Raw genomic sequence first — 27,463 nt, 5'->3', positions numbered from 1 at the left:
GCTCATGGATTGGCAGATTTATTATAGTAAAAATGGCTATCTTGCTGAAAGCAATCTACAGATTCATTGCAATCCTCATCAAAATTCCAACTCAATTCTTCACCAAGTTAGAAAGGGCAATTTGAAAATTCATCTGGAATAACAAAAAGCCTAGGATAGCAAAAAGTATTCTAAACAATAAAAGAAACTCTGGTGGAATCTCCATGCCTAACCTCAAGCTTATTACAGAGCAATTGTGATTAAAAACTACATGGTACTGGTACAGTGACAGACAGATAGATCAATGGAATAGAACTGAAGACCCAGAAATGAACCCACACAACTATGGTCACTTGATCTTTGACAAAAGATCTAAAACCATTCAGTGAAAAAAGACAGCATTTTCAACAAATGGTGCTGGCTCAACTAGTAGTTTTCATGCAAAAGAATGTAAATTGTTCCATTATTATCTCCTTGTACAAAGCTCAAGTCTAAATGGATCAAGGAACTCCACATAAAACCAGAGACACTGACACTCACAGAGGAGAAAGTGGGGAAAAGCCTAGAAGATATGGCTACAGGGGGAAAATTCCTGAACAGAACTGCAATGTGCTAAATGTATCAATTCTAAATCAGATGTGATTAATATCCAATATATACAAAGAACTCAAGAAGCTTGACTCCAGAAAATCAAATAACCCTATTTTAAAAAGTGGTATTTACTCTAATGTACTGGATCATCTATTTCTGATCATGTTGAGTCAAAAATGTTCAACTGTTGGTTTTACAGAGTAGACATATTGATGTATTCTACAAAATTGAATATAATGTCAAGAGGAAAAAAATATCAGATGGTTAGCTCTTAGACTCCTGCCATAGAAACAATCCATTGGGCCACATTAGATCTTGTTCATAGACAAAGCCCTCTTTCTTGTGATGTCTATTCAGTTGTTGACTGTGTTAACTTATGATATCATCTTCTTCAGCTTTACAATTGGAAGTTCTCATGAGTTTTTAATATATATTACTTTTTGCTACATCATCACTTGGTCAACAGTAAAATTGACAGAAACTCCCTATGCTAATTCACTGATTGACAATTACAAGAGTGAACTTTTTAAGCTGAAAGCTACTTAGAAAGGCATTTGTAAAGTGTCTGATCAATCAATATTAAAGAATATTAAGAAAGAATTTTCTATGATCCATCCAATAGCTGACTGTGAGCATCCACTTCTGTGTTCGCTAGGCCCCAGCATAGCCTCACAAGAGACAGCTATATCAGGGTCCTTTCAGCAAAATCTTGCTAGTGTGTGCAATGGTGTCAGCGTTTGGAGGCTGATAATGGGATGGATCCCCAGGTATGGCAGTCTCTAGATGGTCCATCCTCTCGTCTCAGCTCCAAACTTTGTCTCTGTAACTCCTTCCATGGGTGTTTTGTTCCCAATTCTAAGAAGGGGCAAAGTGTCCACACTTTGGTCTTCGTTCTTCCTGAGATGCTCACAGTCAGCTATTGGATGGATCACAGGGCCCCCAATGGAGGAGCCAGAGAAAATAACCAAGGAGCTAAAGGGGTCTGCAACCCTATAGATGGAACAACAATATGAACTAACCAGTACCCCCCGGAGCTCATGTCTCTAGCTGCATATGTATCAGAAACTGGCCTAGTCAGCCATCAGTGGAAAGAGAGGCCCATTGGTCTTGCAAACTTTATATGCCTCAGTACAGGGGAATGCCAGGGCCAAGAAGTGGGAGTGAGTGGGTTGGGGAGTGGGGGGGCGGTATAGGGGACTTTTGGGATAGCATTGCAAATGTAAATGAAGAAAATACCTCATTAAAATAAATTAAATAAAATAAAAAATTAAAAAAAGAATTTTCTAAAAATATGTATTCTTTTGTAAGAATAAGGACATGACCATTCCAAGTCTTGGTTGAAGAGGAGGGTTTTTTGTTGTTGTTTGTTTTTTGTTTTTATCATAGAATTAAAGAAGTATAGCCATGGACATCTGGAAGAATCCAGATAAATAATAGACTATATATGGCCAGAAGACTGTATAAGGCCACAAGTGGCCTGTAGTAATGGCGGAGGGAAAAAGGAGGGAGAGAGAAAAGGAGGAGAGGGGAGAGAGAGAAAAAAGAGAGAAAAAGCAAAGAAGAGAGAGTGTGCAGAGAGAGCCAAGAGAGCAAAAGAAAATGCATGGCTGAAATAACAGACCTTCAGTACAAGAAGCATAAGGGCTGCCAGGGCATAGTGGCACATGCCTTTAAGCCCAGCACTTGAGAAGCAGAGGCAGGCGAATTTTTAAGTTCGAGGCCAGCCTGGTCTACAAAGTGAGTTTCAGGACAGCCAGGGCTACACAGAGAAACCCTGTCTCAAAAAACCAAAAAAAAAAAAAACAAAAAAACAAAAAAACAAAACAACAACAACAACAACAACAACAAAAAAAAAAAACCCAAAAAACCAAAAAACCAAACCAAAACAAAAACAAAAACAAAACAAAAAAACAAAAGCATACGAGCTAGAGTTTAGTATGATGGGGTGGATGAAGAAAGCTAAGAGGATCAGGTGTCAACAAGGGATTTGTGTGAGTACTTAAGATCCTGAGAGAGCCTGGAAGCTATTATGAATTTGGTATGCTAACTCAAACTACACTTAGACATTTTTGCTGAGTTTCCTTTGTTCTTTACACAAATCATCAGAATTTATATATTTTAATTGTACATTTAATTTTCTGATAGAATTCCATGAAAGTATTTTGTACAGAGAGATCTACATCTAAAATATATGATGTACATATATGTACAGGGGAACTCACTCTGTAGACCAGGCTGGACTCGAACTCAGAAATCCGCCTGCCTCTGCCTCCCTAGTGCTGGGATTAAAGGCGTGTGCCACCACCGCCCGGCTGATTATATGTTTTATAATTATATAAATGTGTATATATACATAATTTATACAAGTTAAAACATGCATAGATATAAATGTGCCAATATAGAGAAAATTATTTCTTAATTTATGAATGTCTACAGTTCCTTTAGAACCAATGTTTGGTTCATTTTTTTTATAATTTCATTCAAATTTTTTGCAATTAATGTGGACAGCTCATATTTTATTATATTTGTTGTTATTTATCACCACTGTGAATTACATTCATACTTATACTTTAGAATTTTTAAATTGTCATGACCTTAGTTATTCGAGAATATAAAGATCTCCTCTTGTGCTTTCCAATACTACTTTGTAGCAAACTTGCTTAAAGAACCTCAATCTGAACTTCTAACATATATCATCTTATAAAATATATTAAATTTCAAAGTAGATTGAACTTTGACCTCTTAAAGTTGATACAGTGAAACAGCCTAAAATTCAGAAGCTATTTTATTAAGATAATGGAAAGAATTCAGGCAATTTTCTTTGCCTTTTATCAAAAGACTCGTGATGATTTTCTTAGAGAAAAATCATCAGGGCAAATAATTAGTAGATTGTAGTATTTTATGCCAAGGCTGCATTTTAATTCACTGATATTGTGTGAGTTCTGAATGCTTTTGCAGGACTGTGATTGCACAGAGAATTAAATTTAAATGGACCAGTAACTCATCAGCTCCCTCTAAACAAATGGGAGTGGAGAACTGACAGGAGATAACACCTTTATGACCCCTAACTTGCTTGCACAGTTGTTTGACTTGGCAGAGTTTGACTCTAGGGTGGAATCTGGGGCTTAGATTTTCCTTTGAAGTGAAATGTGAAGAGTTAGTGAGGAAAGGAACAAAATCCAGACAACTGGAAAATCAGCACAACAATAACAACAGCAATTCCTTCTGAGATTAAAATGTTTTAAGAGCTCTTGTAGGGACCTGCAAGGGATAGAGGAGGGGGAGAGAAAAACAGGGGGCAGCATCAGGTACTGGAGAGGACAGTACAGAGAGATGTACAGAGGTTCAGAAAATTGAATAAAAATATGTAGCAATGGAGGATAAGGAACTGGGGGTAGCCACTGGAGGGTTCCAGACATCAGGGAAGCAAAGAGGCTCCCCGGACCTAACTTGGATGGCTTTAGCTGAAATGTCCAATGAAGCACAGATAGAACCTATAGAGACCACCTCCACTAGATAGGCATGCTTCCCAGTTGAGCGATGGGGCCACCCACTTATCTCAAAATTTCTAACCCAGAAATGTTTCTGTCCAAAGGAAAAACAGGGACAAAAATTGGAACAGAGACTGAAGGAAAGTTCCTTAAGAGACTGTCCAACCTAGGGATCCATCAGATCTGCAGACACCAAACCCTGACACTGTTGCTGTTGCCAAGAGGTGCTTACTAACAGGAACCTGCTATTCCTTCGGAGGTTCAGCCAGAAACTGACAAGTGTAGATGTGGATGCTCACATCCAACCATCATACTGAGCTCCAGAACCCCATTGGGGGGAGAGCGCAGAAGGAATGGAGGAACAAAGGGGGATTGCAACCCCGTAGGAAAATCTATTTCGGCTAGCCAGACTACCCAGTGCTCCCAGGGACTAGACCACCAACCATGGAATCCCTGGCTCAAGATACACATGTGGCAGAGGATGGCCTTGTCTGACATCAATGGGAGGAGGCCCCTGGTCTTGTGGAGGTTTGATGTCCCAGAGTAGGGAGATGCTGGAGCAGTGGGGCAGGAGTGGAGGAGCACACGCATAGAGGCAAAGGGGAGGAGGGAGTGAACAGATGGGATGGGGTTGTTTGGAGGGGTAACTGGGAAAGGGGATATCATTTGACATGTAAATGATAGGAAGGATTAAGTTAAAAAAGAAGTCTTAAGAGTAGGGAATTCTGTTATTCCATCAGACCTGGTTACGGTTGTCGTTTTGTCTACTTAATGGCATGGCTGGGACACAAAATGCATTTCATGAAATGCAATGTAATCTAACATACTATTCTAAAGTGAAGTTCTAACCCATGACTGATAGTACCCCAAACCATCTGTCATACACAGAAGTATTTCCAAAGAATTTTATTGACAAATAATTCTTCATAAACATTGCCAACTTCTTTCGGTCTTCTCCATTGTTAAGTCAAGCTCTATTTATGTGACAAGGACATCTTAGCTTCTTACTTGTTATTTGATCACTTAAGGCTCTTAGTCTTCACACATTTGAATGATTAAATGTTATATGAAATTGTGTATATGTGTGTGCATACACACATGTTTTGATTTCTCTAAATTTTAATTAGGCAGATTGTTATAGATTGTTTTTCAACAGATTGAAAAGTAAGGCATATTTAACTGAACCATTTTTTTCTCTAACACCATTTTTCTTTTCCTCTAACACCTGAACTGATCTTAACTGATCTGGAACACTGATGAAATCATCACTGAGATATAACTGTATAGAACTAATTTTCTTTACCACTGTTTAGCACCAAGAAGGGAGAGACATAATGCAGAGCATTCATCAGCTCTAAGTGGACATAGATATAAATGTGGGTATGGGTGTAACATATATGAGTTGCATATTCACACACTTCATAAATTTAATGATCTTTCTTTAATAGCAGTGCATGGGATGGAGAGACGGCCCTCAGAGGTAAAGAGTGTTTCACTCATTCCTGATTGTCAAGAGCACCAGGTTCTGTTCATAGCACCCGGCTCACAATTGTCTAGGTCTCTGGTTCCATGGAAGCTGATCCCCTCTTCTGACCTCTGTAGGCATCTACACATGGCTTACATCTTGATTCCAACAATGTGATTACACATACCATCTCACAAACACACAAACACACACACGCACACACTCACACACTCACACACACACACACTCACACACACACACACACACACTCACACAAATACACAAACACACACACGCACACACTCACACAAACACACACACACACACTCACACACACACACACACACACACACTCACACACACACACACTCACACACTCACACACACACACACTCACACACACACACACACACTCACACACACACACACACACACTCACACAAACACACACACACACACACACACTCACACACACACACTGTGTGTACACACTAAACTAAAAATTGATAAGTTAAAACTAAGTAAAAAATAAAAGACAATGAAAATAGTTAATCATATTTTTCAAACTTTACTTCTCTTCCGTGATTAACATGCATAACAAATTGAGAAACTCCAATGTAGTCATAAAGGAACTGCAAAAGGATAACAAGTATATTTCAGCATTCCTTAATGCTTCTGAATTTGGCAAAATAAAATGTTATTTTTCAGGAACTTTTGCCAGTAAAGCATGTTCAAAAGCTCAGAAGTGTTTTTCAGAACTCTAAAAACCAGCACTCTTCTTACAATGATTCCTTAAGGAATTGTCCAGCGCAAGATAAATGGATATAAAGACTATGGGTCTGTATCTATGGGTTGAAATAATAGCTATTGAGATATTCAAGTCATTTTTACAATTTCTGACTTACATGGATGTATGATGACTCATGGAACACTATTCTTTACTAGACTACTACTTATTGATATATTCTGGGAAAGAGACATCATCATTTTTATAAAAGTCCCCATTTCTGAGCCCTCTGACTCAAACATATGGCTTTTAACTCATGGGCACCATCAGAGTGATTCTATTTAAATGCCATTTTGCCAGCTGTTTTTCAGTTACTGAATAAATAAAAAATAGTTTTGTAGAACTAAATGATATTAAATTTCATGAAATACTGGACTAATATTAAGATAACTATCTATAAATGTGTTAATTCCTATATTTTAAAACCTAAGGTGAATATATTATATGATCTACCAAACAGTGGATAGATATCATTTTTGTAATAACCAGTGATAGCTATTTTGGACAAAATATATTAAGATAAAACAAAATATATTACATTAAGTTTGCACCAGGCCAAAAAAAAAAAAAAAAAAAAAAAAAACCTTAGATTCCACCTCACACCAGTCAGAATGGCTAAGATAAAAAGTTCAGGTGACAGCAGATGCTGGTGAGGATGTGGAGAAAGAGGAACACTCCTCCATTGCTGGTGGGATTGCAAGCTTATACAACCACTCTGGAAATCAGTCTGGTGGTTCCTCAGAAAATTGGACATGGTACTACCGGAAGATTCAACAATTCCTCTGTTGGGCATATACCCAGAAATTGTTCCAACTGGTAATAAGGACACATGCTCCACTATGTTCATAGCAGCCTTATTTATAATAGCCAGAAGCTGGAAAGAACCTAGATGTCTCTCAACAGAGGAATGGATACAGAAAATGTGGTACATTTACATAATGGAGTACTACTCAGCTATTAAAAACAATGAATTTATGAAATTCTTGGGCAAATGTATGTATCCTGAGTGAGTTAACCCAATCACAAAAGACGTCACTTGATATGCACTCACTGATAAGTGGATATTAGCCCAGAAACTTAGAATACCCAAGATACAATTTGCAAAACACAAGAAACTCAAGAAGAAAGAAGACCAACATGTGGATACTTCATTCCTCCTTACAATAGGGAACAAAACACCCATGGAAGGAGTTACAGAGACAAAGTTTGGAGCTAAGACAAAAGGATGGACCATCCAGACACTACCCCACCTGGGGATCCATCCCATAGTCAGCCACCAAATGCAGACACTATTGCACATGCCAGCAAGATTTTGCTGAAAGGATCCTTATATAGCTGTCTCTTATGAGGCTATGCCAGGGCCTGGCAAATACACAAGTGGATGCCCATAGTCATCTATTTGATGGAACACAGGGCCCCCCAATGGAGGAGCTAAAGAAAGTACCCAAGGAGCTGAAGGGCTCTGCATCCCTATAGGAGGAACAATAATATGAACTAACCAGTACCCCCAGAGCTCGTGTCTCTATCTGCATATGTAGCAGAAGATGACCTAGTCGGCCATCATTGGGAAGAGAGGCCCCTTGGTCCTGCAAACTTTATATGTCCCAGTACAGGGGAACGCAAGGGTCAAGAAGTGGGACTGGGTGGTTAGGGAAGCAGTGTAGGGGGTGAGGATATAGGTGACTTTCGGGATAGCATTTGAAATGTAAATGAAGAAAATATCTAATATAAAAATTGAAAAAAAACGTTTGCACCAGGCAATTCAACCGAAGGAAAAGAGCCTAAGAGCAGGCACAGTAATAATTCACATTCTTTTTCTTTTTAGTTTATTTGTTTGCCTGTTTAACACAGAACCTTTTGAAAAATAAGCATGTATTATACACCTGAATCATTTGTACAAACTTGCATGCTTATTACTAAAATGGAAAAAATATTGCCTCATCCATAACGTTGCCTGACCTCACTAAATAATTCATATTGATAATAGTGCTTCAAATCATTCTATAAGTCTTAATGTTAGTATATAAAATGTGTGTGTGTGTGTGTGTGTGCGCGCACAGAGAACAATGTACAAAATGTCTTTAGCATTTTAGTGCTTTGAATTTTCAGGAATAAGGTAGGAAATATGTTTTGTATCCGGCAAAACTTTATCCTGTTTAATCAGCAGTAGTTATCTATAATGCGATTATAGAGTATCTAGAACACTGATGAACAGAGGATATTATATCTTCCTACACGTATTTTTATCAACAGGAAATCATGTGCTGTGGCTCTCATTTTGCAGAAGACCATTTCTGATAAATTCAATAATACAGCTCCTCTAAATGACACAGGAGACATGGTATTTGCAATGCCAGAAAGAGAATACTTCACAGTAAAATCTAAAATGTTCCAGCTGCCAACTTAAATGCCATTGTCCTGTATTTCTAGTTGGAATCTCTGATATAACCTACCACTACAGTTACTGTTGGACATGTTAGGAGTCTTGATAACATAGTTTCTTTTATTTCAGCCCTTGATTGTCCTTTAGCAGAGTTAATGACTCTAAGTCTTAATGGTAGTATATAAAATGTGTGTGTGTGTGCACAGAGAACAATGTGCGACATTTATGTAGCATTTTAGTGAATCCTTATAAAATTGAATCTTATGAAATCGATGTCACCTAGAATTTGAAAAATGTGATTGACATCTTGCATATAGCTGGCTTTTCTAGTCAAAATAAAAATAATGATAATAACTTTTCCTGAAGCATGAGCTTGTGTCTAGGTTTGTGAAGAAGAAGAGAACCTCTGAAGTGGAGAAGAGCTCAGCATGTGGGTCATTCCATCACTATGACATCATTGTTACCAACAAGACTACCCAGCTTTCACCTGCAATTAAAATGTGTATACTTAACAGGAATATTTCAAAATACTGATGTCATTATCAATCTTTTGTCTCACCATAGAAAAACAAAGCTAATAGGAAGAGGGCGAATGCCTCCCAGGGGCATTCTGTCTTGGGTTCTCAAAATAACTGTGTATAGTGGCATATGAGTAGATTTTTCAGACCAAATCTGAAAGCTGCTTTTATATTCTTGTCTAATAAAGTTACATGGTACATATTTTGGAACCTTTGTAACTTTTTAAGAAAAAAGTTGAGAGATATGCATTCTCCATATTGCAAGCTTAATATATTTACTATGATTTTTTCACTCAAAATATAGTTTTCTCTAGACATATCCATTTGCTATGAGAAGCAAACCCTTTCTGGTTACATGTAAGAAAGAACTTTACACACTATTTCTGTTTGGCTTTTCCTGGACTCTTAATAGATTTGAAAGTCAAGAGTGAACAAATATATGATGCTGTGCAGCTTAGAGATTTTCCATATTTAGTATATGTATTTCATATTTATTTTTATTTATTTACTTATTTATACTCCAGATTTTACTCCCTTCCCTGTCTACCCTCCAGCTGTTCCACATCCCATACCTCCTCTTTGCCCCTCTGTCTCTCTTTACAATGAAGTCCCCACACTCCAAACCCCACTCCCAGACCTCTAAACTACAGTCTGTTGAGGGTTGGGTACATCTTTTCTGACTCAACTCAGATTTGGCAGTCCTCTGCTGCATATGTGTTGGAGGCCTCAAAACAGCTAGTGTATGCTTCCTGGTTGGTGGTCCAGTGTTTAAGAAGTTTCAGGTGTCCAGGTTAATTGAGACTGCTGGTCCTCCTACAGGGTTACATTCCTCCTTAGCTTCTTCCAACTTTTCCCTAATTGAACCACAGGGGTCAGCAACTTCTGTCCATTGGTTGTGTTCAAATATCTGCAACTGAGTTTTTCAGCTATTTGTTGGGTCTTTTGGAGGGCAGTTACAATAGGCCACTTTTTGTGAGCCCTCCATAGGGCTCACAAATTTATTAAAAATAATTTATTAAAATTTTAAAAATTAATTAAAAAATAAACAAATACCTCCCAAACAAAAAGAGCCCAGGGACAAATTGATTTAGTACAGATTTAGTACAGAATTCTACCAGACCTCTGAAGAAGACCTGATACCAATATTCCTCAAACTATTCCATAAAATAAAAACAGAACCCAATTCATTCTATGAAGCCACAATTACTCTGATACCTAAACCACACAAGGACCCAACCAAAAAAAAGAGAACTTTGGACCAATATCATTTATGAATGTCAATACTCAGTAAAATTCTTGCAAATGGAATCCAAGAACACATCAAAACCATAATTCACCATGATCAAGTAGGCTTCATCCCAGGGATGCACAATTAGTTCACCATTCAAAATTCCATTTATTGTAATCCACTATATAAACAAACTCAAAGAAAAAAAATCACATGATCATCTCTTTAGATGCAGAAAAAGCATTTGACATAATACAACACCCCTTCATGTTAAAAGTATTGGGAGAGATCAGAAATTCAAGACCCATAGCTAAACATAATAAAAATCAATTTACTGCAAACCAAGGGCCAATATCAAATTAAATGGAAAGATTCTTGAAGCAATCCCACTAAAATCTTGGATAAGACAAGGATGCCCACTCTCCCCATATCTATTCAATATAGTACTTAAAGTATTAGCTAGAACAATAAGACAACAAAAAGAGATGAAGGGGACACAAACTGGGAAATAAGAAATAAAGGTATCACTATTAGCAGATGATGTGATAGTATACATAAGCGACCCCCAAAATTCTACTAGCGTATGTATTTATTATTAAAATTTTACCTGCTGTTTCCTGTACGAATCAATCATGTTAGGCATAGAATGAAGATTGTTTATATTGATCAGTGAACACTAGGAAATTCAGGAGTGAATCAGAAACATATATTTACACATAAGGAGGATGTATCTGTTAGTCTTATCCTGGTCCATCTCTGATCCAATTTCTAATATAATGTATCTCGTAATCAATATGGATTCTTCTAGAGAGCATAGCAACGTGTATCTGATCAGCTCATTCTTATTTCCATCTATCTCTGAGTCCTAGGCCAAAACTTTGGTGGCTTAATGCTTTTAATGTTTCATCAGTGCTTATAAAATATACGATGTAAAATTCCACTGTTGAAGTCTTCTAAATGCTGCATAGCATCTCTTAATTGTACACATTTCCCTTGCTTTTTTTTTTTATTGACTCAATCTTGACTTTGTTTATATGTTGATGAAGATACGATTCGAGGTCTAACGTTTGTGCTGCATTGCTAAGCTCACACTTGCAATGTGCTTTGAGTGACTCATGAAATCGCCCTAGAAAACCTGTCATTTTGACATGCTCTGGGTCTTTGGAGAGGTTACTTGTTCACAGAGCAAATTGATAGACTCCACAGAAAAATCAAAGCAGTGGTATCTCAACCAAAAAGTCCTCTCCTATGAATAGGTGAGTCCATTTCATGTGGATATACTGCGATTCAAAATCTGGTAAATGAGTCTTAGGCTGTCAAGGTATGAAATGAGTTTGCCACATCATTTATTTGTTTGTTTATTTATTTATTTATTTATTTATTTATTTATTTATTTTGGAGACAGGGTTTCTTTGTATAGCCCTGGCTGTCCTGGAACTCACTTTTTAGACCAGGCCTCAGAAATCTGCCTTCCTCTGACTCCCGAGTGCTGGGATTAAAGGCGTGTGCCACCATACCCGGCGCCACATCACTTCTAATAAATAGTGTTGCTTCTGGCTTCATGGAAATATGATTTGTTAACTTCATTGATAACAGAAAATATCAGTTCAACTTTTTTTCAAAACAAATGTTCTGATATAACTGTGACATCATCTGTACCATGAATCACACAATTAGTAGGGGTAGAATAATAATGATAATTATGACTGTTTTGTAGGGTTGATGACAGCTTTGTGAATTTGAAAATCGAAAACATCAGGCATAGAAATATATAACAGTTTTTTGGGGGGGTTGAGTGGGGGATAGTTCTCTATATGTCCCAAGAAAAAAGAACTTTTATAATTTTTTCCTATTCAGTTAGGAAAACAATTGGTGCAATACTACTAACAAAGTGCAAATAACATACCATACAAATCTAGTGTGTTCAGTTGTCTATGACATGTATATGTGTCAGAAATCAGGGATTTCTCTTAGTACTATACCTGTGATAGAAAACATGTTAGCCTTTGTGATGGTCAGTGTACTCTTATGTAAATCAAATATAATATCTGATAATTTTTTGCTTTACAAAAAAACATTAAAGTTCTAACATGGTACCTACTGTAAGTATTGATTAAATTATAGTAATTGTGACAACAAAATCTGGATATGGTCTATTCAATAAGAGGACAGACTTTCAAATATGATAAGGAAATGCTAAGATAACTACTTAGTATTGAAAAAACCTCAGTTCCAAAATTCAATTAATGTTTAGTGATTTCAAACTATATTTACATACACATACATACATATACACACAGACACACACACGCACACACACACACACACACACACACACAAACACACACACATAAACACACAATCCTGTGCACATGGAGAACAAGAATAAAGAAATGTTATGATTTTATAAATTAATGTTAAAAGGAAGCAATATTTTATTTATGCTCTTTTATTAACATACTCTCAATATTAACATGTTGCTTTTCACAAGGTTTTTCTGTTTTATTTTTTTTAACTTGTAGAATATACATAAGCTATTCATCAGCTTGTCTTTTCATAACATGGCTGTTGAGTATAAAATGGTTTAAAATGCTATGCAGAATAAACAGCTGTAGTAATGAAGACATGATTTTGTTACCATAACAACTAGAATTTGAGGTTTCAGGTTAAAAATTATATTTTAATAAAATTAATATCAAAAGTAAGGGCAACCAGATTAATTATTTGTTACTAAATCTCTAAATTTCCTAAGGAAAAATATGCCTGTTTTAGTACAAATGTTGTATATCTGAGTTTCAAGACACAGAAAAAAAATCAATTCTGTAATAATCATAATATTGTTTCTGTTTAAGTCCTTTGTTTCCATGTTAAATCATTAACGTTTTTTATAATTCTTTTTAATATGGATTATTTTTCAATTTGTTAAAATACTTTACACTTATTTATTTATTTTATGCATACATGCTTACCCACCCAATTCCAAAATTGTGGAAGCAATTTATATGATGCAGGGGACATGGTCCATATGTGGAGATCCGTTCATTACTTGACTTCCACCATGGGCTTTCTGAGCATCCAACTAAAAACATTAATTTTTTTATGATGTTAGCTATATGTAAGCAGGTTTTTGGAAATAAATATTCATTTTACTGCATTTGGAGAGTCGTAAAAATGGCCATAGAGAAAACATGGTTTGGTAGCTGGGTTTTGATCATCTTTGCCAGGTTTCGATAATATGTTTGTGAGGTGATATGCCAGAGGGAAAAAAAAATCACTCCTCAATAGACTCCTTCCACAGAATTCAGATTCTGAAGGATGTCTGCCATGGTATAATTTGTATTCATGACCAAAATTATAAGAAACATTTAATCATTTCTAACTGAAGTCTACAAGGAGTTTTTTTTTTTTTTTTAAATCTAGAATTGTATTTCTAGTAAAATACTGGTATCTGAATTTGTATGCAGGTTGGAATAGGTGTTAATAATAGCAATCATCTTAAGATGCAAACCATGCGTTTAATACATGGCCTGTATAGATATTACTTTTCATTTATCTTCATGAAGACTGCAGGAAATAATACATTACAGTCCTCCAATTTACAGATAAATACAATAAGATTTATAGAGACTACAGGAACAACAATGATCACACCATTAGTTGGAATTCTAATATCAATTTATAATTTTAAAGTATGATATTTTCACAAGAATTTATGCTGATATCTGTTCTAATCAAAGTAATGCAGGCCAGTTCTATTTGCTACAGTGTTAGAGCTCCTTTGTGTGGTTCAGACTCTGATAATGATATTGGTAATGGTTAATTTCCTCTTAGTGAACATCGATTATTTAGAAGAAGAGATGGTTCAATTTAAATAAAAAAATGTCATTTATGATTGATTTTTGCTAAATACCTGATAATTTAAATTGGTTCTCAAGGATATGCTCATTTTATACACACACACACACACACACACACACACACACCACACACATTTATTTAAATATCTACAGTCACCCAAGTGTAACTAAACTCTTTTAGATGGAAACCCTGTTACACTGGTTTGTGGATACTACATAATCACTACAGATGATAATTAAATTGTATATTCTTCATGCTTTATGTGAACCACATTTCATACTGCGATGGAAACATATAATGTCTTTTTCATATAATGTTTGAAAAGTGACATGTGTATTTACATTTATTTTGTCAATCACAAGCAAAATCAAAGAAATGATCTCCCTGTTCATATGGTGTTTTGATTTTCAGATATTGTGACATTTTGTGTCAGTCTTAAGATCTTTGCATTCCAGCCATGTTGTAAAGACACAAAAAGATTTATAACTTTATTGGGCTCTAGATTAAAACTATGAGAAACTAAGATGCAAATTCAGACTATACATATCCTCTGAGGTCAGTCTGGCCCATAGGCATATTAGATTAAGTCTGTTTTATGTATTCACAGATGCTGCCAAAACTTAGATGCAAATTAAATATCTAAATTAAAATGAAAAGCCTTAATAAAGTTTATGAAGGTAGGTTTATGAATGTACAATGTGCTCATATGGAAAATCTTGTGCTGTTTCCCTGGGAGAAATAACAAAAAAAGTCACAACCACATTGTTAGTCCCATTCACATGAATAAGCATGGAGATGGCTTGATCCCCACATGTTGCAAGTCTATTCTGACATCTGCATTTTATCTTATTGCAAAGCTAGGCAATCTACAGTAGTCTGTCATGTTTGCACAGATGGCCTTTAAAAAGAGAATTAAACTGCTTGGCTTCTCCAAAGTGTTAAAATATTTAGGGAAAATTATGCCATATTTATTTTTTGAGACAAGGAAAATCCTTGTCATAATGTCAGAGGTAAAAGAAGGAAAGGATTGCATTTTTGGCACTTTTTAAAACACACACACACACACAAATGCCAAATAATATTTCTTCAATTCTTTGGTTGAATTTTAACACAAAATGCAAGTGTGCTAATAATGTACGAATCCAAATAGGGATTATAGCAAAGATACAATATAATGATAAATGCATGAGGAAGACTGAAATCATCACTCACATTGTTGGTCAAAGTTTAGCACTTACATTTGTTAAAGTTAAAAATATCTGTAACAATAGTAAGGACAGCATGATTTGTAGATCAATGTGTCAATGACAATTAATGATATTGTGTAATGGCACAATTATATTGTGTAGATGATAAAAAAGAAGGGAAAATTTATGTATAATAAAAGGACAATTACAAAAGATTTTTGTGCTAGATATTTTATGTGAAAATAAGACGCATATAAACAATGGTACTATATCTTTTCAAAGTCAGTTCATTACATTTATATATCAGATGATTTGAAGGACATAAGATAAATACATTTGAAAGCCTCTGTGGGTAAAAACAGAATACTACTGAGAATGCATTAAAAGAAGCAATAAACACAATAAAAGCAAATTGTGAGTTTTGCTTTCACCAAAGAAAAGATAATGTCACAAACTGAAATTATGGGTAAAGGTTCTCTGTACTATTCCAAAAGAAAGGAAGTAATGAAACAACATATTTTCTCTCATCAGTATACAACACAGCATAATGATACACGGAGTGTGCCTGGGTGTAAGTGTGGTGTGTGTGTGTGTGTGTGTGTGTGTGTGTGTGTGTAGGCCAAAAGTCTATGTTTGATGCCTTTCTCAATCACTCTTCTACTTGAACTGGGACTTGCTGACTTGGCTCGATGCCTGGCTAGCAAGGATCTAGGATTTTCTCCTCTCCACTCTTCCAGCTCCTGGGATACAGATGTTATACTTGGTACTTGGTTTCAAGTACTCCTGTCTGACCTCAAGGAAGTCAGACATTTTGCATCTTAGAATCCTTAATCTACAAAATCTGAGAATCAGAATTCTGTCTTTAAATTTTCATTTGACTAAGGAGGGGTATGTATTTTCCAAAACACAGAAGAGTGTTTTAACAATACCCTATGCTTATATTTATCACTCTTCCTGGTGGAAGGAAATCTGAGTAAAAACTGAGCTAGGTTTAAAAATGGTCGCTCTTCTTAGACTCACTGAATGGCTCCCAATCTTCAGTATAGCTTTAGACTACAGCACCTGTGATACAGTTATTTCTTAAATAAAGTAGAATAAGGAAAATGATAGTCGTGTGTGTGTATGTGTGTGTGTGTGTGTGTGTGTGTGTGTGTGTGTGCGCACACACATGACATCATTTATAAGGATATTTGGTCTTCATAATTTTACCAGGAAGAAGCTATTAGTTCTGTCTTATGAACCTAATAAAGATTGTTAAATTTTCATGTTAGCCTTGCAAACTTAGCAAGTACACTATTTTCTATGTGTTTTTATAATTAATGATAGCACTATTAGCTTCTTGTCTAATTGGTACATTTGTCAGAAAGTTCCGACTGCTTGATTGATATGCTCAATTCTTTTCCCCTGCTGTGTTGTCACAGTTGTAAGGCTCAAAATACAGAGACTTCAGGGTTTTTGTTTGTTTGTTTTGTTTTGTTTTTGTTTTTGCTGTTGTCTTTCATTGGTATTTATTTATAGGCAAAAGCAAAGGAAACCCAATGTAGAAATGAGATTTCATATACATGGTTAGAAGTTGTTCTGTCAAAAGAACTACTTAATCTTTGGCACTATTTAATCAGGTGCTATTACTATTAGCACTATTACTTAGGCACTATTTACACAGTGCTCATGCAGCATTGCCCTGTGTGACAGATAAATCTCATTTATCTTGCTGAATACTCAAAATGACAAAAAGAATGCCTCAGCTTCCTAGCACCAGTTCAATGTTTATGTAGATGTTACATTCGAGCCCTACAGACTTTCTGTGATTGTTAGCCAATCAGAATATTACGCTATGATAGATTTAACATATGCAAGGGAATGAAGATCATATCATTATCACCATCACTACCATCTCCCCTTTATCTTGCCTCTTCTTCCTCTTCTCCTTCTTTTTCTCCTTCTACTTCTAACCCTACAAATTTTCAGTGGCAATGATCTGTTTAGGTTGAGTTTGTGATAATTACAGTCATTTCATGGTTCAGGCTTTGCTTTAGGAGATGGGGGTATTATGCAAATGGATCTTGCGAATTTCTTCTCTCAAGTCCTCGGGAGGAAGTCTGATGCATAGCTAAAACACTGAAGTGGGAATGATGGCCACTCAATAATGATCTTCAAACCAGGCCACATGTATGAGTTTTAAATTAAAAAATGCATACAAGTAACATTATGTGGACTGAACAGATTGTATGCATGTATTTAGAAATATATGTGTACACACACACACACATACACACACTCATAACAAAAAAGAAAGAGTTTATGCATTAATTTGAGATAGAGAAGAGCAATGGCAGGAGGCAGATTGGAGGGGTGAGAAAGAGAAAAGAGAAAATAGAAATGATGTACTTATGATATAATAAAAATATGCATTATTGAGGGTATATATCTATGCACACACATGGGTATCAAACATGAGCCACTGCACATGTGTAAAAGTCAGAGGATAATTCATGGGAGGCAGTTTTCTGCTTCCATTGTGGGTTCTATGGATTGAACTGAAATACTCAGTTTTGCACAATAAGCACTTTGACCTGTTGAGCCATCGCACTGGCCCCAAATGACTTTATCTTAAATACACTATTTCCTGCTGAAGACAACTCTCATTAAAGCACAATGATATTAGTAAAACAGAGGGTAGGGCAATTAAAACCTTCTTTTCCTTTGAAATCATGGCTGAATTTTTCTGAGTCATCGTGTGGATTATTGACATCATTTGTGACCTGTTTTTCAAAACAATAAGCTTACTATCAGTCTATCAGAGGATAGGCAAGAATAAAGCCGACAGGCTGCTTGTTTTGTAAGGTGTAAGGAAGGATTACCCAGAAGTTTATCTTTTACTATCTAGTGAAAAATGAAATTTCAGAGCTATTGATATTTTTTTGCTGTCTTTATTTTAATCTTTTTATTGCTTAAAATTTTATGTTTTAATTGCAAACTGATTTAAAAATAAGAAAAAAACATTATCTTGTTTAGAACAAAAATGACTGATTTTTGTTTGCTTTTTTCTTTTCTTTTTTTTTTAATCAAAACACAGCTAACAAAGCATAAGTAGATGAGCATATTTCTTTTTTATTTTTTATTATATATTTTCTTCATCTACACTTCAAATGTTATCCCAAAAGCCCTCTATACCCTCCCCCTGCACTGCTCCCCAACCCACCCACTCCCAATTCCTGGCCCCGTCATTCCCCTGTACTGGGGCATATGATCTTCACAATACCAAGGGCCTCTACTCCCATTGATGGCCGACTAGGCCATCCTCTGCTACGTATGGAACTAGAGACACACCTCTGTGGAGTACTGGTTAGTTCATATTGTTGTTCCTCCTATAGGGTTGCAGACCCCTTTAGCTCCTTGGGTATTTTCTCTAGCTTCTTCATTAGGGGAGTTATGTTCCATCCAATAGATGACTGTGAGCACACACTTCTGTACTTGCCAGTGATTGGCATAGACTCACAAGAGAGAGTTATATCAGGGTCCTGTCAGCAAAATTTTTCTGGCATATGCAAGAGTGCCTGGGTTGGTGGTGTGTATATGGGATGGATCACCAGGTGAGGTAATCTCTGGATGGTCTTTCCTTCCATCTTAGCTCTGAACTTTGTAACTGTAACTCCTTCCATGAGTATTTTGTTCCCTATTCTAAGAAGGAACAAACTGTCCACACTTTTGTCTTCCTTCTTCTTGAGTTTCATATGTTTTGCAAATTATATCTTGGATATTCTAAGTTTCTGGGCTAATATCCACTTGTCAGTGAGTACATACCATGTCTGTTCTTTTGTGATTGGGTTACTTCACTCACAATGATATCTTCCAGATGGATCCATTTGCCTAATTCATTGTTTTTCATTGCTGAGCAGTACTCCATTGTATAAATGTACCACATTTTCTGTATCCTTTCCTCTGTTGAGGGACATCTAGGTTCTTTCCAGCTTCTGGCTATTAGAAATAAGGCTGCTATGAACATAGTGGAGCATGTGTCCTTATTATAAGTTGTAATATACTTTGGGTATATGCCCAAGAGAGGAATAGCAGGATCTACCAGTAGTACTATGTCCAATTTTCTGAGGAACTGCCAGACTCATTTCAAAAATGGTTGTACCAGCTTTCAATACCACCAACAATGGAGGAGTGTCCCTCTTTGTCCACATCATCACCAACATCTGCTGTCACCTGAATTTTTGAACTTAGCCATTCTGACTGGTATGAGGTGGAATCTCAGGGTTGTTTTGATATGCATTTCCCTGATGATTAAGGATGTTGAACATTTTTTCAAGTGCTTCTCAGCCATTCAGTATTCCTCAGTTGAGAATTTTTTGTTTAGCTCTCTACCCCATTTTGTTGTTGTTGTTTGGTTGTTTTGTTTTGTTTTGTTTTTTGGGTTTTTGGGTTTTTTTGGTTTTGGTTTTGGTTTTGGGTTTTTTTTTTTTTTTTTTTTTTTTTTTTTTTTTTCGAGACAGGGCTTCTCTGTGTAGCCCTGGCTCTCCTGGAACTCACTTTGTAGAACAAGCTGGCCTCAAACTCAGAAATCTGCCTACCTCTGCCTTCCAAATGCTGGGATTAAAGGAGTGCACAACCAACGCCCAGCTCTACCACATTTTCTTTTCTTTTTTAAATTTTTAATATTTTTTATTACATATTTTCCTCAATTACATTTCCAATGCTATCCCAAAAGTCCCCCATACCCTCCCACCACCCCACTTCTCTACCCACCCCACCCCCATTTTTTTGGCCCTGGCATTCCCCTGTACTGAGGCATATAAAGTTTGCAAGTCCAATGGGCCTCTCTTTCCACTGATGGCCGACTAGGCCATCTTTGATACATATGCAGCTAGAGTCAAGAGCTCCAGGGTACTGGTTCATAATGTTGTTCCACCTGTAGGGTTGCAGATCCCTTTTGCTCCTTGGGTACTTTCTCTAGCTCCTCCATTGGGAGCCCTGTGATCCATCCGCTACCTGACTGTGAGCATCCACTTCTGTGTTTGTAAGGCCCCGGCATAGTATCACAAGAGACAGCTATATCTGGGTCCTTTCAGCAAAATCTTGCTAGGTATGCAATGGTTTCAGCGTTTGGAAGCTGATTATGGGGTGGATCCCTGGATATGGCAGTCTCTAGATGGTCCATCCTTTCGTCACAGCTCCTAACTTTGTCTCTGTAACTCCTTCCATGGGTGTTTTGTTCCCAATTCAAAGAAGGGGCACAGTGTCCACACTTTGGTCTTCATTCTTCTTGAGTTTCATGTGTTTAGCAAATTGTATCTTATATCTTGGGTATCCTAAGTTTTGGGCTAATATCCACTTATCAGTGAGTACATATTGTGTGAGTTCCTTTGTGATTGGGTTACCTCACTCAGGATGATGCCCTCCAGGTCCATCCATTTGCCTAAGAATTGCATAAATTCATTCTTTTTAATAGCTGAGTAGTACTCCATTGTGTAAATGTACCACATTTTCTGTATCCATTCCTTTGTTGAGGGGCATCTGGGTTCTTTCCAGCTTCTGGCTATTATAAATAAGGCTGCTGTGAACATAGTGGAGCATGTGTCCTTCTTACCGATTGGGACATCTTCTGGATATATGCCCAGGAGAGGTATTGCTGGATCCTCTGGTAGTACTATGTCCAATTTTCTAAGGAACCGCCAGACTGATTTCCAGAGTTTTTTTTTTTTTTTTTTTTTCCTCTATGGCCATATCTTCCAGGCTTTTCCCCACTTTCTCATCTTTAAGTTTCAGTGTCTCTGGTTTTATGTGGAGTTCCTTGATTCAAGGAGATAATAATGGATCAATTAGCAATCTTCTACATGATAACAGCCAATTGTACCAGCATCATTTGTTGAAAATGCTGTCTTTATTTTCCACTGGATGGTTTTAGTTCCTTTAAAAAAGATCAAGTGTTCATAGGTATGTGGGTTCATTTCTGGGTATTCAATTCTAGTCCATCGATCTACCTGTCTGTCGCTATACCTGTACCATGCAGTTTTTATCACAATTGCTCTGTAGTACAGCTTGAGTTCAGGCATGGTGATTCCACCATAGGTTCTTTTATCATTGAGAAGAGTTTTTGCTATCCTAAGTTTTTAGTTATTCCAGATGAATTTGCTTATTTCCCTTTCTAACCTGGTGAAGAATTGAGTTGGAGTTTTGATGGGGATTGCACTGAATCTGTAGGTTGCTTTCAGCAAGATAGCCATTTTTACTATGTTGACCTTGCCAATCCAAGAGCATGGGAGATCTTTCCATCTTCTGAGATCCTCTTTGATTTCTTTCTTCAGAGACTTGAAGTTCTTATCTGACAGATCTTTCACTTCCTTAGTTAGAGTCACACCAAGGTATTTGATATTATTTGTGACTATTGTGAAGGGTGTTGTTTCACTAATATCTTTCTCAGCCTGTTTATTCTTTGTGTAGAGAAAGGCCATTAATTTGTTTAAGTTAATTTTGTTATGAGATACTTCACTGAAGCTCTTTATCAGGTTTAGGAGTTCTCTGGTGGAATTTTTAGGGTCACTTATATATACTATCAAATCATTGAAAATAGTGATATTTTGACTTCTTCCTTTCCAATTTGTATCCCCTTGACCTCTTTTTTTTGTCTAATTTCTCTGGCTAGGGCTTTGAGTATTAAACTGAATAGGTATGGAGAAAGTAGGCAGCCTTTGCCTAGTCCCTAATTTTAGTGGGATTGCTTCAAGTTCCTTGCCATTTAGTTTGTCTGTGGCTACTTGTTTGGTGTATATTGCTTTTCTTATGTTTAGGTATGGGCCTTGAATTCCTGATCTTTCCAAGACTTTAATCATGAATGGGTGTTGGATTTTTGTCAAATGATTTCTCAGCATCTAAGGAGATGTTCATGGAGTTTTTGTCTTGAGTGTGTTTATATAGTGAATTATGTTGTTGGATTTCCTTACATTAAACCATCCCTGCATCTCTGGAATGAAGCCTTCTTGATCACAATGGATGATTGTTTTGATGTGTTCTTGGATTCGGTTAGCGAGAATTTTATTGAGTATTTTTGCATCGATATTCATAAGGGAAATTGGTCTGAAATTATCTTTGTTGGATCTTTGTGTGGTTTAGGTATCAGAGTAATTGTGGCTTCATAGAATGAATTGGGTAGGGTACCTTCTAATTATAATTTATGGAATAGTTTGAGGATAACTAGAATTAGGTCTTCCTTGAAGGTCTGATAAAACTCTGCACTAAACCCATCTGGCCTTGGGCTTTTTCTGCTTGGGAGATTATTAATGACTGTTTCTCTTTCTTTCAGGGATATGGGACAGTTTAGGTCTTTAATCTGATCCTGATTTAATTTTGGTACCTGATATCTGTCTAGAAATTTGTCCATTTCACCCAGGCTTTCCAGTTTTTTGAGTATAGCCTTTTGTAGTAGGATGTGCTGGTGTTTTGGATTTCCTCAGGATCTGTGGTTATGTCTACCTTTTCATTTCTGATTTTGTTAATTAGAATACTTTCCCTGTGCCCTTTAGTGAGTCTGACTAAGGGTTTATCTATCTTGTTGATTTTCTCAAAGAACCACCTCCTGGTTTGGTTGATTCTTTGAATAGTTCTTTTTGTTTCCACTTGATTGATTTCAGCCCTGAGTTTGATTATTTCCTGCTGTCTACTCCTGTTGGGTGAATTTGCTTCCTTTTGTTCTAGAGCTTTTAGGTGTGCTGTCAAGCTGATAGTGTATGCTCTCTCTAGTTTGTTTTTGGAGGCACTCAGAGCTATGAGTTTTCCTTTTAGGAATGTTTTCATTGTGTTCCATAAGTTTGGGTATGTTGTGGCTTCATTTCATTAAAGTCTAAAAAGTCTTTAATTTCTTTCTTTATTCCTTCCTTGACCAAGGTATCATTGAATAGAGTGTTTCTTCAACTTCCACGTGAATGTTGGCTTTCTATTATTTATGTTGTTATTGAAGATCGGCCTTAGTCCATGGTGATCTGATAGAATGCATGGGACAATTTCAATATTTTTGTATCTGTTGAGGCCTGTTTTTTGACCAATTATATGGTCAATTTTGGAGAAGGTGCCATGAGGTGCTGAGAAGAAGGTATATCCTTTTGTTTTAGGATAAAATGTTCTGTAGATATCTGTTAGATCCATTTGTTTCATAACTTCTGTTAGTTTCCCTGGGTCCCTGTTTAGTTTTTCTTTCCATGATCTGTCCATTGATGAAAGTGGTGTGTTGAAGTCTCTCACTATTATTGTGTGAGGTACAATGTGTGCTTTGAGCTTTACTAAAGTTTCTTTAATGAATGTGGTTGCCCTTGTATTTGGAGCATAGATATTCAGAATTGAGAGTTCCTCTTGGAAGATTTTACCTTTGATGAGTATGAAGTGCCCCTCCTTTTCCTTTTTGATGTCTTTGGGTTGGAAGTCAATTTTATTAAATATTAGAATGGCTACTTGAGCTTGTTTCTTCAGACCATTTGCTTAGAAAATTGTTTTCCATTCTTTCACCCTGAGGTAGTGTCTGTCTTTTTCCCTGAGATGGGTTTCCTGTAATCAGCAAAAAGTTGTATCCTGTTCATGTAGACAGTCTGTTAGTCTATGTCTTTTTATTTGGGAATTGAATCCATTGATATTAAGAGATATAATGGAAAAGTAATTGTTGCTTCCTATTATTTTTGTTGTTAGCTGTTCTTGCGGCTGGCTGCCTTCTTTTAGGTTTATTGAAGGACTATTTTATTGTATTTTCTAGGGTGTAGTTTTGTCCTTGTGTTAGTGTTTTCCCATTTTTAATACTCTGAACGGCTGGATTCATGGAAAGATATTGTGTGATTATTTTGGGTTGGAAGTCGATTTTGTTAGATATTAGAATGGCTACTCCACCTTGTTTCTTCATACCATTTGCTTGGAAAATTGTTTTCCAGCCTTTCATTCTGAGGTAGTATCTATCTTTTTCTCTGAGATGAGTTTCCTGTAAGCAGCAAAATGTTGGGTCTTGTTTGTGTAGCCAGCTCGTTAGTCTATGTCTTTTTATTGGGGAGTTGAGTCCATTGATATTAAGAGTTATTAAGGAAAAGTAATTGTTGCTTCCTGTTATTTTTGTTGTTGAAGTTGGCATTCTGTCCTTGTGGCTGTCTTCTTTTAGGTTTGTTGAGGGATTACCGTCTTGTTTTTTCTAGGGCATGGTTCCCGTCCTTGTATTGGTTTTTTTCTGTTATTATCCTTTGAAGGACTGGATTCATGGAGAGATAATGGGTGAATTTGGTTTTGTCGTGGAATACTTTGGTTTTTCCATCTATGGTAATTGAGAGTTTGGCTGGGTATAGTAGCCTGGGCTGGCATTTGTGTTCTCTTATGGTCTGTATAACATCTGTCCAGGATTTTCTGGCTTTCATAGTCTCTGGTGAGAAATCTGGTATAATTCTAATAGGTCTGCTTTTACATGTTACTTGACCTTTATCGCTTACTCCTTTTAATATTCTATCTTTATTTAGTGCATTTGTTGTTCTGATCATTATGTGTCAGGAGAAATATTTTTCTGGTCCAATCTATTTGAAATTCTGTATGCTTCTTGTATGTTCATGGGCATCTCTTTCTTTAGGTTAGGGAAGTTTTCTTCTAGAATTTTGTTGAAGATATTTACTGGCCCTTTATGTTGAAAATCTTCATTCTCATCTGTACCTATTATCCCTGAGTTTGGTCTTCTAATTGTGTCCTGGATTTCCTGGATGTTTTGGGTTAGGATATTTTTGCATTTTATATTTTTGTTGCTTGTTGTTCCCATGTTCTCTATGGCATCTTCTGCACCTAAGATTCTCTCATCCATCTCTTGTATTCTGTTGCTGATGCTTGCATCTATGGTTCTTGATTTCTTTCCTATTGTATCTATCTCCAGGGTTGTCTCCCTTTGGGTTTTCTTCATTGTTTCTACTTCCATTTTTAGATCTTTATTCAATTGTATCACCTGTTTGGTTGTGTTTTCCTGCAATTCTTTAAGGGATTTTTGTGTTTCTTCGTTAAGGTCTTCTACCTGTTTAACAGTGTTTTCCTGTAATTCCCTGAGTGATTTTTGTGCTTCCTCTTTAAGGTCTTCTACCTGTTTAGGAGTGTTCTCCTGTATTTCTTTAAGTTAGTTATTAATGCCCTTCTTAAAATCCATTATTAGCATCATGAGATACAATTTTTAATCCCAATATTGCTTTTCAGGTGTGTTGCAGTGTACAGGACTCGCTGTGGTGGGTGTACTGGGTTCTGATGATGCCCAGTGGTCTTGGTTTCTGTTAAGAAGGTTCTTTCATTTGCCTTTCACCATCTAGTAATTTCTGGTGTTAGATGTTCTAGCTGTCTTTGGCTGGAGCTTGTTCCTCCTGTGACTCTTTAGCCTCTGCCAGCACTTCTGGGACATCAACTCTCTCCTGTGTCCCAATGGTCAGAACAATCTCTGCAGACAAGCTCTCCTCTTGCAGGGAAGGTACACAGAAGTCTGGAGCTCAGATCCACCTCCTAATTCTTGTTTTCAGAGCCCTCCCTGGAGGCCAACTCTCCTCTGGCAGGGAAGGTGTCCAGGGTTATGGGTTTCAGCTCTGTCTCATGGCTGAGGATGAAAACCCAAAGGGACCCTGTCCAAGAAGCTCTATTGCTTCTGCTGCCCACATGCTCTCCTGTGTAGACTGGTCTCAGTGATCCCTAGATGCTGGGTGTGCTATGGCCTGCCTTTGTCCTTTGATCCTGTTGCTGCTAGAACAAGACCCTATGTGTTGTTTGGAACTAATGTTGTGTTCCACTCTCCAGTGATCTCAAGATCCCTGGTGTGCTAGGGTGCCTGCAGCATGAAGAGTCCTCTGGGGACTTTAAGGCCCTCAGCTGAGATTTTACCCAAGATGGTGCAGGAGTGGCGCCAACCAGAATGAACCCCAGCTGCTGATCGGGCAGGTGCCCTTTTTTTCTGTTCCTCCTAGCATAAGACCCTCTGAGTTTGTTGGAACTGGTGTTGCATTCTACTCGCCAGTGATCTCAAGTTCCCAGGAGTGCTAGAGTGCCTACAGAGGGGAGAGTCCTCTGGGGACCTTGGGGCTCTCCACCAAGTTCATGCTGAAGATGGATTTTTGTTTTCTATTTGGCATTCATATTTTCTTTCTGATCTTTCTTTTGCATTGCCTGCATAATGACAACTGATTTATAGCTTTACAGTGTTACGACTGGAAGGGCCATTCCCATCTGCTGAAATTCACATGTCAGTAAAGGGCCAGACACTAAGAGGAAAAAAAGGGGTCATGTGGACTGTTTGGTTGTGGATCTTCATACAGAATTCTAGTAGTTTACTGACTTTCATATTTTTCCTCTGTATCAATCCCCAACTCACAGTGTGACATTTGAAGACAGCCCAACAAGCCCTGCATGGGGACTTGGATACTTTTGGTTGATGACTTCAGGTCTTTAATGTCCCACATAACAATATAAATGTTTGTGACTGTTAGATGACATCTTATAAACAGTCCTTAGTGTTTCCCTAGAATCACCCCTGAAAAGCAAGTGACTCTCTGTGAATACGCAAGTGCTTTTTCTACGTAATATACAGGAACATGCCATTCTCACTGTTAAAAATACCACATACAATAACAGACTTATACTTGCTATTTATAATGGCACAGTGATTCTTTCAACTTGACTGTGTGGTGTCTCTCATTTCTGCTGACCTATCCTGTCCTCTTTTTCTATTTTAGGTTTGTGTGCTAGAGAGGCAAATATTTGATTTCCTTGGATATCAGTGGGCACCTATCCTGGCAAATTTTGTACATATAATCATCGTCATCCTTGGGTTGTTTGGAACTATTCAATATAGACCTCGTTACGTAACAGGAGTAAGTATCCTTCCTGAATTTATTTTACTGAACTTGAGAAATATGTGCAAGCTACAGAAGTCCTACAAACTAAGTATATCTCCATTTTAAGGATAGCATAATCATGTGATCATTTTCATAGTTT

At 36.9% G+C, this 27,463-nt stretch overlaps 1 protein-coding gene across 3 annotated transcripts in view; it reads left to right on the top strand.

Moving 5' to 3' along the window:
* Nkain2 (Na+/K+ transporting ATPase interacting 2) overlaps positions 1-27,463 on the top strand; it is a 1,207,865-nt gene that overhangs the window by 467,600 nt on the left and 712,802 nt on the right. For all 3 annotated transcript variants that reach the window (XR_003948726.1, NM_001013411.2, NM_001025286.2), the window contains exon 2: positions 27,202-27,339. Coding sequence is in view for 2 of the 3 variants with exons in the window: in NM_001013411.2 (NP_001013429.2) it covers positions 27,202-27,339 (138 nt within the window). In the remaining variant the exon portion in view is untranslated. The remainder of the gene's footprint in view (positions 1-27,201; positions 27,340-27,463) is intronic.

This window comes from Mus musculus, chromosome 10, assembly GCF_000001635.26.
Source record: "Mus musculus strain C57BL/6J chromosome 10, GRCm38.p6 C57BL/6J".
Taxonomy (NCBI): domain Eukaryota; kingdom Metazoa; phylum Chordata; class Mammalia; order Rodentia; family Muridae; genus Mus; species Mus musculus.
Note: the sequence above shows the minus strand (reverse complement) of the source record. Positions and strands in the feature narration are given on the sequence as shown.